General features: G+C 37.1%; 1 protein-coding gene across 1 annotated transcript in view; it reads left to right on the top strand.

The window, feature by feature from the left end:
• Positions 1–3,180: 3,180 nt before the first annotated feature.
• LOC145692442 (pickpocket protein 28-like) overlaps positions 3,181–15,007 on the top strand; it is a 207,021-nt gene continuing 195,194 nt past the window's right edge. The window contains exon 1 of the mRNA XM_081767750.1: positions 3,181–3,293. Within this exon, the coding sequence (XP_081623876.1) occupies positions 3,181–3,293 (113 nt within the window). The remainder of the gene's footprint in view (positions 3,294–15,007) is intronic.

Below are 15,007 nucleotides of genomic sequence, written 5' to 3'. Positions count from 1 at the left end.
GCGTACCGAGAGCTAATTGACAAACAATCATGTGCTGACATTATTACAAAGTTTCGAAATATTGTATCATTAAGCACTCAATCAATGTTGGTTTTTTTCAACACTTGGTAAAAATTTTATTATATTTAAGAGAAGAAAAACACATCAGGAAATTTTTTCCGATTGTAAAGGTTTCCTTGGACGTTCGAACCTGCTTTAGTTTTTTCGGAAGATACCCAAAGTTGGACTTAGAAAATTTTTGCCTGAAAATAGCAACAAAGATTGAGGCCAAACTTTATGAAACACACTGTACCTATAAATCTCTGGATCTTTGCTAGGGACCCTCTGTCATAAGCCAGCGGCCATTAGAGGCAAAAGGAGCTTAGTACTACTACATTACTGAACATTAAACATACATCAATAAGAAGGTATAAATCAGATTTACCTCATATTTATAGAATTTCCGAATGATACTGATACAGCAAAATCATTAATAGTTCATCTCCCCGACGAAAACAAATTATTAAAACAGCTACTAGAGAAAGACACTAGATAAGTAGTGAGCTAGTGTTGGCGTGACCTCAGTACGCCTGAGCGGTCGAGCAAGCCTAGTCATTTAACGAGAAGTCATACATACAGGTTTCTGCTTGTAATTGTGTAAGAAGTGCAACATGTTGCTATTGAAGATTACCATGCATCGACATTGATGACCGAATTATACGGTAAGGATCCACAATGGTGCAAATATGAAATTTAAGAGTCCAGGATGACAACAAACTACGCACAGAATTCCAACCATTGAGTCGTATCATCAACCCATAAGACAAACACATATCTATGCATATAGTGAATCAAATAGATTTACCCGAAAACTGGATCGTTAGTTCGGAGTTGCTGCACAGCGACTAGTCTTCTCACTAACTATCCCATATTAATGTTCTCTTAGTATACACATGACTAAGGATCTAGTACTGGCTGAAGGCGTGTGCGGCTACAATGATGCTGTAAATGTCGTGTGGAAAAGCGAATGGAGAATCTTAGACAAATTCCTCTATCTGTAGTATCATGGTGGACGTATTTTTGTCTGAGAAAGTGGAAACTTTCTTAACAATGCATTAATTCTTCGACACTACATTAGATCAATCACGGAAAATAAGGTAAAAAATTAGGAATCGATTTTCTTTTTAGTTTATACTCAAACTGAAACTGGTAGAAAGTAGCTATTTCCAGTTATAACATTCATCACCTTAGAGCAAAGACGGTAAAGACATAGATGTGGTTAAATATTCCAAGATATATTACATTTCCATCCTTAAGACTCTATATTAAAACCGGAGGCGATAGAAATCCATTATAACTGGTTCCCATATTTATTTTCACAGAGCAGAAAAGATAATAGATAGAGAGAAGCTGTTTGTGGTAATCAATTTAGCGGTTAGTGTTCTAAGAATAAGTAACCTCTTCTCTTTACCATCTATTCAAACTGTACCTAGAAACGGCAATGAATAGAGAGAATCGGTTGCCTGAAATCGATTAAGAGTCTCAATAATACATTGCATTCTTATCTTTAAGTCTCTTACTATAACCAGAATTATTAGAAAGCTATTACGTCTTTCGGTTTCAATATTGATCTAATAGGTTTAGAGCGCTAACTTATAGTCAGAAGATGTTCTTGGAATCAATTTACAGTCCTAAAAATACTTAATCTTATCCTTTAACTCTCTCTACAAACCCGAAGTCGTTCTAATGAATCAATTCCGGTCGCCTTTAATGTTAGTGGATTTAGATTGAAATCCACAATAGGAAGCAACAAGTAAATATTTTCTGCAAATAATTAAGCATCTAAAGATATATTCCCTCTCCATTCAAATATCTCCACTGAAATGGGAAGTGGCACGAATCAAACATTTTCAGTTATGATGTTCATTGTATAAGAGTGAGAAATGTAACAAATAGCTAGATTCTGTTTTCTGTAATCAATTAAGTATCTCAACAATATACTTTTTATCCACTCTAATCTCTTTACTAAATTTTTACAACCTCCCTCCATATATATATATATATATATATATATATATATATATATATATATATATATATATATATATATATATATATATATATATATATATATATACAGGGTGTTTCAGATAAAACGTCCAGTGCTTATAAATCCGAAACGGCTGAGAATAAAAAGATGAATCAAAAACTGAGATAGGAAAATGTCATAGGGCACATCACATGGTCTTGTCGTGGTGACCCACAGGCCCCTCCTTCAAGGGGGCCCAGGGGCCAACTTCAAATTTTCAAATAGGAACATGTATTGAATCATACCTCATTCAATAGTCCTTGAAATACGAAACAACTTTTGTAGGAAACAATTTCTGATTTTGGCCACCGTTTTCAAAATGGCCGCAAAAAGTCCTGTATCAGTTTAAAGTTGGCACCTGCGCCCCCTTCACGGAGTTTCCTGAGGGTCACCACAACAACATTACTTGATATGCGTTATCATCGTTTCTATCTGTTTTTGTTTCATCTCTCTATTCTCAGCCGTTTCTGATTTAGGCCTATAAGCACTGGACATTTTATCTGATACAGGACCAACTTTTTGCAGCCATTATGAAAACGGTGGCCCAAATTGAAAATTGTTTCCTACAAAAGTTGTTTCGTTTTTCAAGGACTATTGAATGAGGTATGATTCAATACCTATTCCCATTTGAAAATTTGAAGTTGGCCCCTGGAAACCTTGAAAGAGGGCCCTGGGGGTCTCCACAACAACACTGTGTGATGTGCCTTATGACATTTTCCTTTCTCAGTTTTTGTTTCATCTTTTTATTCTCAGCCGTTTCGGATTTATAAGCACTGGACGTTTTATCTGAAACACCCTGTATATATATATATATATATATATATATATATATATATATATATATATATATATATATATATATATATATATATATATATATATATATATGGAGGGAGGTTGTAAAAATTGTATGGAAATGATGAGTATGTGTATGCCTCCATTTTGTTTTATCATAAGCTATCTTCTGGGTGTCGAATAACAAGCTATAATCTTTAAAAGTTATTTTTAAATATTCTCTCCTGGCTTGAATTTCTTTAGTAATAACGTGTATGTTATGTGTTATTTCACATATTTGTGTTCTTCTTTTACTGCAGATAAGGTCTTTTCCTAAAATGTCAGTTATTCAAAGGAACTTCGATAAGGTCAGACGTGTTGATGGAGAGTTTATAAGTAGTCAATATGGCAGCTGTATGTCTTACAATTCTGCTTTGCCTACACTTGAAAGGTAGATTATTTTCAGTTATATTTTATAATAAATATAGAATTAATGCATGCTGTTTCTTAAAGATAATCTGAATCAAAAGTTAGCCTTATATAATAAACCGTGAGTAAACTTATAAATTATGAATAACGTGTGATAAAAATAAATGTAATGAGAAGTGGTGATCGTATCAAAATGCGGGGAAAAGCTAGTAGATGAACAGATTTCTATTAAAGGAAATAAAAGAAAAGAAAGACAAATTTCTTAATTGGTAGAAGAAAGGAGCAGTATAAAAAATATTACAATGTTTGGGTTTATTAGAAAGGTATACTTTGACGTTAAGAAGGTATTGCCATAAAATTAATGCATATAAACTTCTTATTTTTATTATGTTGATTAAAATGGCTTTTTAAAAGCAGTGTTGACATACTTTCGTATTAGCAGCGTAAATTTCAATAACAGAGAATGCACGTTATTTCATCTTTGTCGCAGAGTTACCATCATTCTACCATTAAATGAAAATAGAATCTTCAATCTCCGAAAGCAAGAAAACCGTCAGACTCAGTTTTCTTCGTAGCTAGGAACAGGATTATTACCCCCAGGCGGCTGAAATTATAAAGTGATACATATTTAATTGAACTTCCTGTAATATATTATCATATGGTTCTAAAAATAATTCACTAAATTAAGGAATTGTGTCGTCGGAGCAGAAAATAAATAGTTTATTTGAACAAGTTTCTGACATCCAATTTACGATATGCATAAACATCGAACATGTAATAGGACGGTTCTATCCATATTACGTTTTTCACCAAGTATCAGGGCAGAAATGGTAAAAATTATCGCGAAGTGTTTTCTAATCTATTCAGCATCCCAACCGAGGATTATATCTACTCTGGTAATGCTCTAGGAAAATAGAAGTAGTAGAAATTTGAAATTTCTGGTATCAATTTTGACTGCCATATCGATGATGATAAGAGATAGAGACAAGCTGTTTTCTGAATCAATTCTGTGTTTCTACGGTGGGTATAAGTACTCGGTTAATTCTCGATACAGACCGAAAATTGTAGGGATTAACCTTTTTCTGTTTCAGCGTTGATCCTCTTAGAGCCAGACCTATAAGTCATAATGAAAAGCGTCTTCTGCAATAGGCTTAGATTTCCAATAACAAATTCTGTATCCACCGTGAACTCTCTATTTAAACGAGAAGTGATAGAAACCTACTGTTCCTGGTTTCCACTTCATTCGTTATAGAACATAACAAGTAATAGAATGGGAGAAGTGGTTTTTTGAAATCTATTCTTCTGCGTTGCAAGAGAAGGGTTTATTTCCACCATTATAATTCTACTAATACCATAAGTGCTCGGAATTTACCGTACTTTCGGTTTCAATATTGACCTCCATAGATAAACGAAGTTTTAAATATAAAAGATAAACGACTTTCTGGCGTAGATTCAGCGTCCCAAGAATGACTTTTACCTCGCTATTCAACCCAGAACAAGTGGACCTCCTAGATTTCCACTAGAAGAGAAAATCAGAAATAAAAAGCGACAAGTAGCCTCTGATATGGATCCAGTGTCACAAGAATATGCTTCTTCTCTGATTTTATTTCTCTATTTCAATCGAAAGTTACAAATATTAGCGATCATTTTCAGCCTCCATATTAATTTCCATATAGTAATAAATACCGATTAATGGATTCAGTGTCCGAATAGCAGGTTCTGTCTTTGATCTTGTAACTAGATTACAACTACAAGCTATACATGTCCTACTTCACTTTAGCTTTTAAGTTCACATAGTTTGAAAGTGTAGAGTATTTTCACACTGTGAGGTGAAACACTCTAGTAATAAATCGATTTTTATACCATGAATTATCTCACAAGTACTTTCGTGCAAATTCTACTTTTTAAAACCATTATCTTATAAAATATTTTAAAAGTTACACGAATTATTTTATGGTTGAAGTTTTAGAAATATTTATACGATGAAGGAGCCAAAAGATATCATACCATACATTTTTTTTTAAAAAGTAATTTGTTAAGTGATTTACAAAATCCATTCAGTCTCTCTCTTAGTGTTCTCTATTAGATGGGATGCTCTTCTCCAATCTTCCTTCTCAATATTTGAAGCACCTTTGTAACTCTTATACTTTGATATCTTCCAGTGCCCTCTGCGAAGCTCTTTCTACAGCCTCTAGATCATCAATACGCTTCCCGTTAAGATTCTGTTTTATTCTCGAAGAACAAGAAAGGTCCCATGGGGATAGGTCTGGCGAATACGGAAGGAAGAAAGAAAGAAGGCCCAGCCCCGAAAGCCCAAATAGCTGTTCGTAAATGATGCATGTATTCTGTCGCATTATCGTGGCAAAGTCACCTGATCGCCAAACTTCCCGCCGTTTTCTCCACGCATCATCGTGAAACGTGTTAAAACTTCCAAACAAAAGTCCTGGTTATCAACCTCTCCAGGGCAGAGATGTTCACCCTCGCGATGGTGGCCCTCTCGAGGACATCCTCACCCTCAAGTTTGCTCGCCCACAGTGACGCGAGGGCGAGGACAAGTTTTGGCCGCGAGGGCGAGGACAAGTTTCGATGGCGAGGGTGAGGGTGCGCGAGGGCGAGGAAAAGCTTCGACGAAGAGGGTGAGGGTGCGCGAGGGCGAGGACAAGTTTAGGCAGCGAGGGCGAGGAGAAGCTTCGATGGCGAGGGTGAGGGTGCGCGAGGGCGAGGAAAAGCTTCGACGAAAAGGGCGAGAGTGCGCGAGGGCGAGGACAAGTTTCGGCAGCGAGGGCGATGGTGCGCGAGGGCGAGGACAAGCTTCGATGGCGAGGGTGAGGGTGCGCGAGGGCGAGGAAAAGCTTCGACGAAGAGGGCGAGGGTGCGCGAGGGCGAGGACAAGTTTCGGCAGCGAGGATGAGGATGCGTGAGGGCGAGGACAAGCTTCGATGGCGGAGGTGAGGCTGCGCGAGGGCGAGGAAAAGCTTCGACGAAGAGGGCGAGGGTGAACGAGGGTGAGGGCCAAGTGTTACTGCGGGAGCGAGGGTGCACGATGGTTAGAGACAACTTCCTTCAGGAGAACGAGGGCACGCGAGGGAGGAGGACAAGCTTCCTTAAAAGCAACTGTTTTGGAGTTTGCTATTTGACCTCTTTTGGAGAGAGACAAAATTTAAAATATCATCTGCCATGTCCCCTAGATGAAACGTTAGTGTCCTAGCAAGGTTATACATTAATCGTATTTTTCCTTTCAATTAATTGCAGTAGACAATTTCTCGTGTGTACGTTCGTAATTATTAAAAATAATAATGCAAATAAGAATAATATTTGATTTTTCCCATGAAAGTTTCCGGGTAGAAATAGCACTACATTAAGAAGTAAGTGTGCCTCATTGTTGCCCTCCCTGTGCTGGAGACGTTTTAGATAAGAAGTGTCTACTACACTGTCATGTTTAAAGAGTGTTGGTAGACAGACAGACAGTCACTCACGTCATTCAGCTGTAAATGACAAGAGCGTTTATATCTGAACAAACACAATCAATGAGAGAACCAGCAGAATGCAGTAGATCAGATGGAAAAAGACTTGATGGAATGACTTTGGTTCATAGATGCCCATTTTGCTCTGGACTCTCTCGGACTCGGGCTCATTTTTTTCAACTGGGCTCTCGCTCATTTATTCCTTTGGGAATCTTGCTCGGGCTCACGTCCCTCAGTTGGACTCGCGCTGATTTATTTCAGTGGCGCTCGGGGTAGCGCTTAATTATTGAACCCGAGAACGGTCGAGCGCGAATGCTGAGCTAGCGAGCGTTGGGCTCGTGAGTTTGGATGTCCATGAAATGGGCTGATTACTAGCATATATCCTCCTCCAATGTCCACCACTGATGAAGTTGTTACAATTAATCGGAATTTTTAACTTTTCATAGTTTTGTGACAGCCCAAACTATTATCTGAATCGATATTTGTTAAAATAATGTCAGTCACTATTGTATCGATTTTCATTGTTTCTGCTTTTATAATCTACGTGGGTAGAGCTATCATTTAGTTACAAAATAAATAATATGTTTTCTCTTGTCCTTAAATAGAAATATCTGACACGTTAATACTGAAATTTTGTTAAAAGAGCTGCTTTAACAAAATAAATTTAATAAGTTCCATAAGACATAAGTTGTTTATGCAGCCGAAATTTGCAACTGTTGACTGATTGCCGTTTAGCGTCCTCTTTCGTCGACGAGGCTATATGAGAAGTGGATCTATAGGTTTAACGCGGAATTCGATCCACTGTCGTTCAATGTTCTCCCACTCGGAATTGTCCCCAGGACCCCATGCACCAAAAGTTCGCGTGCAAGCCAGTGAGATAGGGTTTGTATGTTGTGTTGTTCAATGATTTTTATTAGGAATAAAATACGTTACAGGATGATATACCGATTGTCAATATTATAGTGCAAGTATTGAACGATTGTGTGGTAAAAGGAGAAATATAAATTTGGATAAATTAAAAAAAAAGGCCTGAAAAAACTGTAGGATATATGAAACATATAAAACTTAGGAAGAGCCACTTCAGCAAAACGAGCAGGATTTTGTTTTGGGTAAACAGTTTAATCATACTATTATTAATTTCGCACAAATGTGCACATATCGTAGCATGGGCGGCGATTAGGAGGCAAAGGGGGACAGTTACCCCCCCACTCTTTTGAAATGACCCATTAATGTCGCTATATAGTTTTATTTGGAAATATAAAGTTTTTGTATGTATTAAGGTTCATAGAATGAAAATGGTGCCATAATATATTTGCCGTTCCGTGAGTACGTATTAGTTGTCTTCCCGTGCAGTTAAGAAGGCTACAGGATTTGCGTTTTAATTGCCACGAAAAATGGCTCAAAAATTAACCTATCCGAGTGTACTTTCATATATTCATTTCTTCTTACAAGGGCTCGATATGTTAGTCAGCCGCTTTGGAACTAATTGAGATAACATTTCGCAGAAAAAGAAGTCCTTCATAAGCAGTGTTTCTTTCAGAAACAATGTTCTAGGGGGGGGGGGCACACTTAGTATCCCGGGGCGGCACTGCAGGTACTATTCTATTCATTATTATATTATAGACGTATTAGTTTGGTCTCCTTCGGGGGAGGCTCTCAGAGCTTCGGGGGTAGTACCCCCCAAAAGAAACATGTCTGGAAGAAACACTCTTCACAACTTATTCTGTAATTGCACAAAAATCGACAGTTCCTGAAATGTCTTTTCTTCTTTCTAATAATAAGGAATATTTGATTTGATTTTTTTAATATCCCTTCAGCAGTGAGACTATATGAGACGTGAACCTACCGATTAACGTAGCATACGAACCACATGAGATCCCGCCAGGAATCGAACCCCGGTCTCCCACGTCAAAGTTGCGGCATTGTTTTGCAGTGTAATATACAAGTTCAGGGGTGTACATATACAATTTTGTATATACAATTAAATTTAGTGAATTAAACATAATTCTAGGTTTTAGGATTATTTGGGATAGCTGGAGTGTGGAGTGATTCTAAGTATTGTTGAAATGAAATGAAATGAAATCTTTAAGTTTAACGTCCCATGGTTATGCCGGTTAGGCTAAAGGAGACGGTGATAATAAGAAATGAGTGAAATGGTGGAATGAATAAAGTGGGAGGAAACGGGAGAACCCCGAGAAAACCCACGAGCACGGCGTTTGTCCACCACAAAGTCCACACGGCGCGAGCTGGGATCGAACCAGGGACCCCAAGCACCGGAGGTGAATTACTGAGCCACCGCGCCCCCTTAAATATAGTTCAGTTTTGATATATTCCAAGAAAGAGAAAACTGCACCAACTTCTCCTTCAATATTTTACACGACATGGTACAAAATTTCAGCATTTTAATATATATATATATATATATATATATATATATATATATCAGGCCCGTGCTGGCCCACCGGGACACCGGGACGCGTCCCGGTGCGCCCTCCGAAATATCACACTATAAATAATGGTACAAGTTTTTAGTAATACATTCTTACAGTTTTATTGGTAAAGAACCCGTGAAAGGTACAGTGCGCCCTTTATATTAGGCGCCCTTCCGAGACCATATCAAAGATGAACGATTTTATTTACTCTTCTGTATAGCACAGTCCTGTTCAATAAATACACACAGTACTGTTGGCGAAGAACCCGTGAAAGGTACAGTGTGCCCTTTACATAAGGCGCCCTATGAAACATCACATTATAGATAAATGGTTTTAGTTATCCTGTATACCAGCTTTGTTTAATAGATTCAAATACTGACTGGTAGTACAGAATCTGTGAAGAATACAAGGCGCCCCGTACATAGGATGCCCTGCGAAATATCACATTATTTTTTTTTAAATTTTATTCCTCTGTATTTCAGTTTTGTATTATAAATTCATACAGTTGCTATTGGCAGAGAACAGGTAAAAAGTATAATCACTTACAAAAATATTATAAAGTTATATAGCTATAAAACGAAACAATGTGATACATCAAGAATAGTTCGGATAGTCAAACGTACGATGCATTGATCTAATACTGTACTGACACTAGTCTCTAATTTACGATTTTTACGGCTTCGAAGCTTTCACAGTCTTAATATGCATCCATATATCCGAGCATATTGATTGTTCCTGTGTGTTTTAAAGCAGTGTTCGGATAATCAGTACCTGTTGTATTTCTGAAATATAGCTGTATTAATTTCCGTAAAATGTTGTCTTCCTGTCACCACGGCACGGCGCGTCCTCAGGTTGTGGATCGAGGAGAAGGCCTCTGGGATATAGAGGTTAGCTGCGAATATACTGAGTAAGCAGTAGCGGACAGACAAGGGGCGATAATCCAGCTTGAGAATTTGGTGTGAGGATAACAACCTCATCCTGAAAAAAAAAAAAAAAAAAAAGGATTGTTCAGATAAGTTCGCAGAATCCTCGGATCAGAACTGATAAGTTGGCACGAATTCCGCAAAGTAAAATCGACAAAAGATTTGGAACATTAAATGTAAGAAGTATCTACAGCAGCGTTTCCCAACCTTTTTCAACTTGCGGCACACTGCGGGTGTAACTTGAATGTTCGCGGCACACTCATAGATATTATTATTTGTAAATATAAAATACCGTGGTATTTTTTCTGATTAATGATCTTCTTACAGAGAAGAAAGCTCGATCACTGGTTTTCCCCCGTGGTTAATCATTATGCTTACTTTTCATTCTAATTTAAAAATAGAAAACAATTCAATGAAATATTGGACAGGTTTGCAACACTACGCTTTCTTTTTCGAAAACTGTATCCAACCTTTCACTAAGAAGATAGATCACTAAATAACGAACGAACAAACAAATCTCTTTTACTTTTAAAACACAAATCTAGGTAATTTTGTGTGTTTGCTTTGTCAAAAGTATTGAATGATATTTTAAAATTTCAGGTTACGAAATAGTCTGCAACAATAAAGGAGCAACAATGGTTATAACAATTATAACAAATACTTTTTTCAACATTAAAATTGTACACAAGAGTAACACGGTATGAAACTTAAAACTGTAGATTCATAGTAGAGGTTCGTAGTAATGTGAAACACAAATATATATTTTCCCTTATGTCTTGCAATTTGATTGCTATAGAATTAATAATTTTGTTTCGATTTTCCTGCGACACACTAGCGGCCCATTCACGGCACACCAGTTGGGAAACGCTGCTCTATAGGGCAGGCGCGTTAAAATTTGTAAAAAAATGAGTTTAGAAATAGAGGTTGGACCTAGTGGGATATCAGGAAGTTAGATGAGAAGGAAATGGAGGAGTCAAGTCGGGAAATTTTACGTTCTTTCACGGGGAAAAAATTAAAAATTACCAACTAGAAACAGGGCTTTCCGTTCACAAACGAATACATAATATCAGCAATTACATAGGTTGAATTTGTAAATGATAGATTTTCTTTTACTTCTCTTAAGGGTCGGTGGTGTATTATTATTGTTTTAAATGCACATCCCCCAACAGAAAATAAGGATGGCGATTTAAAAAAATACAGCTTTTACGAAAGAATAGAACGGGTATTTGATCATCTCCTGCAATACCATATGAAAATTCTGTTAGGCGGTTTCAATGCGAAGGTAGGACCAGAGGGTATTTTCAAACCGATTATAAGGAATAAATGTTTGCATAAGGAAGGTTGTGACAATGGCGTTAGACTCGTGAACTGTGCAACATCCAGAAACCTTATCTGGAAGATTACAAAATTCCAACATCGCGACATTCATAAATATACTTGGACTTCATCAGATGGAAAAACACATATTCAAACTGATCATGTTTTAGTAGACAGAAAAGAACAGTCTAGCACAACTGATGTTCGGTCGTTCAGAGGAGTTGATTGTGATAGTAAGAGAGAGACTATCGTTAAAATAAAGATAATCTTCAATATCTGAAAACGAAGCGGTTTATTTTTTTTTTTTAAATAGAGGTGAGTCAGGTGAGAAGGGAGCCAGATTGAAGTGTCGAATAGATTCTCGGTTTTAGAAGGTTCGGAGTGCACTAGTGTTCACGATACTTGGTTGAAATTAGAGATAACACTAAAATTTCAGCAAAAGAAATATTGGAGCACACAGAAATACGTAGCACGCATTCATGGTTCAACCAGGAATGTACTAAAGTAGCATAGAAAAGAAAACAGAAGAAACTGCGTCAGCTACAAAATCCGAACGAAATAACTACATAAAATTTCATTGTCATCTGGTAGTGACTTCTAAAACTTCTAAAACTTTTAGAACAAAGAAACGCGACTTTTGAAAGTTAAAATTAATTAACTTGAAGATAATAGTGAAAACAAAAACATTCGGGACATGTGTAAATGCATCAACGAAAGGCTATCAACTTCGTGCTTATATATTAAAGAAACCTAAAGGAACAGTTCTCACTGATACAGATAGCATCTTAAATAGATGGAAAGATTTCTTTGACGATTTGCTTAACACATAGCCAAAAACTAATGCGCGTGGAGAAAGTGAAATGCATGCAGCATAACCGTATATTCCAGAACCTAACCAGACAGAAATAGAAATCGCTATTTAAAAAAAAAAAATAAACACACATCTCCGGGTGTAGACGAAATTCTGGTTGATTTAATTTTAGCTGGAGAGGAAAAATTGTAGAGAAAGATACACAAACTCATTATCTGGAACAAGGAGGAATTACCACAAGATTGAAGAGAATCAATCATTGTTCTAGTTCAGAAGAAAAGCAACAAAATAGATTTAATAGTTATCGAGACATTTCTCTTCTGTCAACATCCAATAAATCCTCTTAAACATTGTATTAGTAAGATTGACTCCATACGTAGATGAAATTATTGGAGATTATCAGAACGGATTTAAGAAAAATCGATCAACTATCGACCAGATATTTACCATTCGACTAATACTTGGAACGAAATGAGAGAGTACAACGTCCTGGCACATCAATTATTGACTTTAGACTCTGGTAGGAGGGAAACATTGTACAACATGCTTACATAATTTGCAATACCGAAAAAGGTAGATTAATTAAGATATTTTTAAATGAATCCCAAAGTAAGGTTCGAGTAGAGAAATTCTTGTTCACGAGCTTTCAAGTTGAGAATGACCTGAAACAAGGAGATGCGTTGTCATTATTATTTAACTTTGTTCTGGAGAACACGATAAGGAAAATCAGAGACAGCAATCAGGTCCTAGAGCTGAATTGTATTTGCCAGGTTATGGCGTATGCTGATTATGTAAATTTAATAAGTAATGATAGAATAATAGAAAGGAATGCAGAAATCTTAATTAACGCTTGCAGGGATATAGGCTTAAAAGTAAATGCAGAGAAAACTAAATAAATGGAAGTTTGTCGGGATCGTAACACTGCATTTTATGGATGCGTTAAAATACCAAATAATAATTTCTTTCGACAAAGTGGATGCTTTCAAATATCTAGCATCATTATTAACAGACCAAAACCATAATCACTAAAAAATTTGATGTCAACTGAAAACAGGAATTTCATGCTATTATTCAGCTGAAAATCTTTTGTTGTCGCTAATTCTGTTGAGGAATTTGTAGCTCAAAATATAAAACGATAATCATGCCTGTTGTGCTGTATGGTTGCGAAACATGGTAACTGACTGAGGGAAAATCGCAGACTGAAAGTATTTGAAAACAAGATTCTTAAACCAATATTCGAACTCCAAAATGAACGGGAATGGGGAAAGGCGGAAACTTCATAAGGAGGAACTGCATAATTTTATACCGTTTACCAAATATTGTTAGGGTCATCAAGTCTAGGAGGCTCAAATGGTCATTTTATGTAGCCAGAATGGAAGAAATTAGAAACGCTTTCAAAGTTGTAACTGGAAATCCAAATCGGAAAATGACCGTTAGGAAGACCGAGGCGCAGATGGGAGGACAATATTAAAATGGTTCTCGCAGAGATTGAAATATAAAATAGAAACTGGGTTCAGTTTTCTAAGGACATAAATCAATTGAGAGCCTTTGTAAACGCGGCAATGAGCCTGCTGCGTCCATAGGCGTGTTATATTAAGTTGTTGATATATTTAGCTTCTTTTTATTTGACAGAAATGTTATTACAGGAACTAAAAAGTTTTTCTGTAGTAAAGAGGATTTTGATTCGAGGTTAGCTGTTTACGTTAATACTAAAACAAATTTGGTGGTGATTTTGATATAAAATGGCACCCATACTTTCTTTCAAAGTCTCTCTCTCTCTCTCTCTCTCTCTATATATATATATATATATATATATATTCCCCTTTGTATAGGCGCCCTCTTAGTAGACTTGTCCACCGCCCTCATTAGTATCCCAGCACGGCCCTTATATATATATATATATACTAGCTGAGATACCCATGCTGAGATACCCTCTGAGACCGCCTGGTTTCCGGCTGATGGGGACTGTATTGAAGTCAATGCCTGTAGGAGTATCACTATTCATCTTAGCGACCGCGAAAACTATGGATTTGTCACTAATATCGGTCATTTTCAATTATTATTTTTAAACATGTCTCGGTATCTCCCCTACCGCAGGTGATCCCAGCTCGCATACAATGGTCAGGAACCCAGGGGTAAAAGTAGATCTGAAAAGGTGGGGGACGGTAGGTAGCGCCTTCCCCCTGCCTATCTTTGCCCATAGTTTTTTTTTAGAAACTGGGGAACCCCGTATAATATTTTGTCGAGTTGGGGGACGGCGTCTCCCGCACTTTTAACCCTACAGGGACCGCGAAAACTGTGAATTTGACACTAATATCGGCCATTCTCTACTACTTTTACATGTCCGGTAAAAGCTCCCTGGTTCTCAGCCAGTGGGATCTGAATTTCGAAGTCATCGTTAATGGAAGTGTCACCATTGATCTAAGCGACCGTCAAAAGTATAGATTTGACATTAATATAAGTAATTTTGGATTATTTTTACATGTCTCGATATTACCCCCCATGATCCCCGGCCTGCAGCTGAATGAGGTGAATTTGAAAGTTAATGAGATCGGAATTTCACCATTGATCTCAGCGACTGTACATTAGACAAACTTTCCCACATTATCTAACACAGGAAACAAATTTTGAGTAAAGGCAATTTTAACAGCTATCAATATTCGAGACAAGACCGAGACTTTCGAGACTGACCTGTCTCGTCTCGGTTTATAGAGGTCTGTCTCGGTCTCGTCTCAGTTAAATAAAATCCGTCTCGGTCTCGTCTCAGTATATAAAAGTCCGTCTCGGTC

Source organism: Thermobia domestica, chromosome 8 (assembly GCF_964235325.1).
Source record: "Thermobia domestica chromosome 8, izTheDome1.hap1.1, whole genome shotgun sequence".
Lineage (NCBI taxonomy): Eukaryota > Metazoa > Arthropoda > Insecta > Zygentoma > Lepismatidae > Thermobia > Thermobia domestica.
This window is presented reverse-complemented; position numbering and strand designations above follow the sequence as displayed.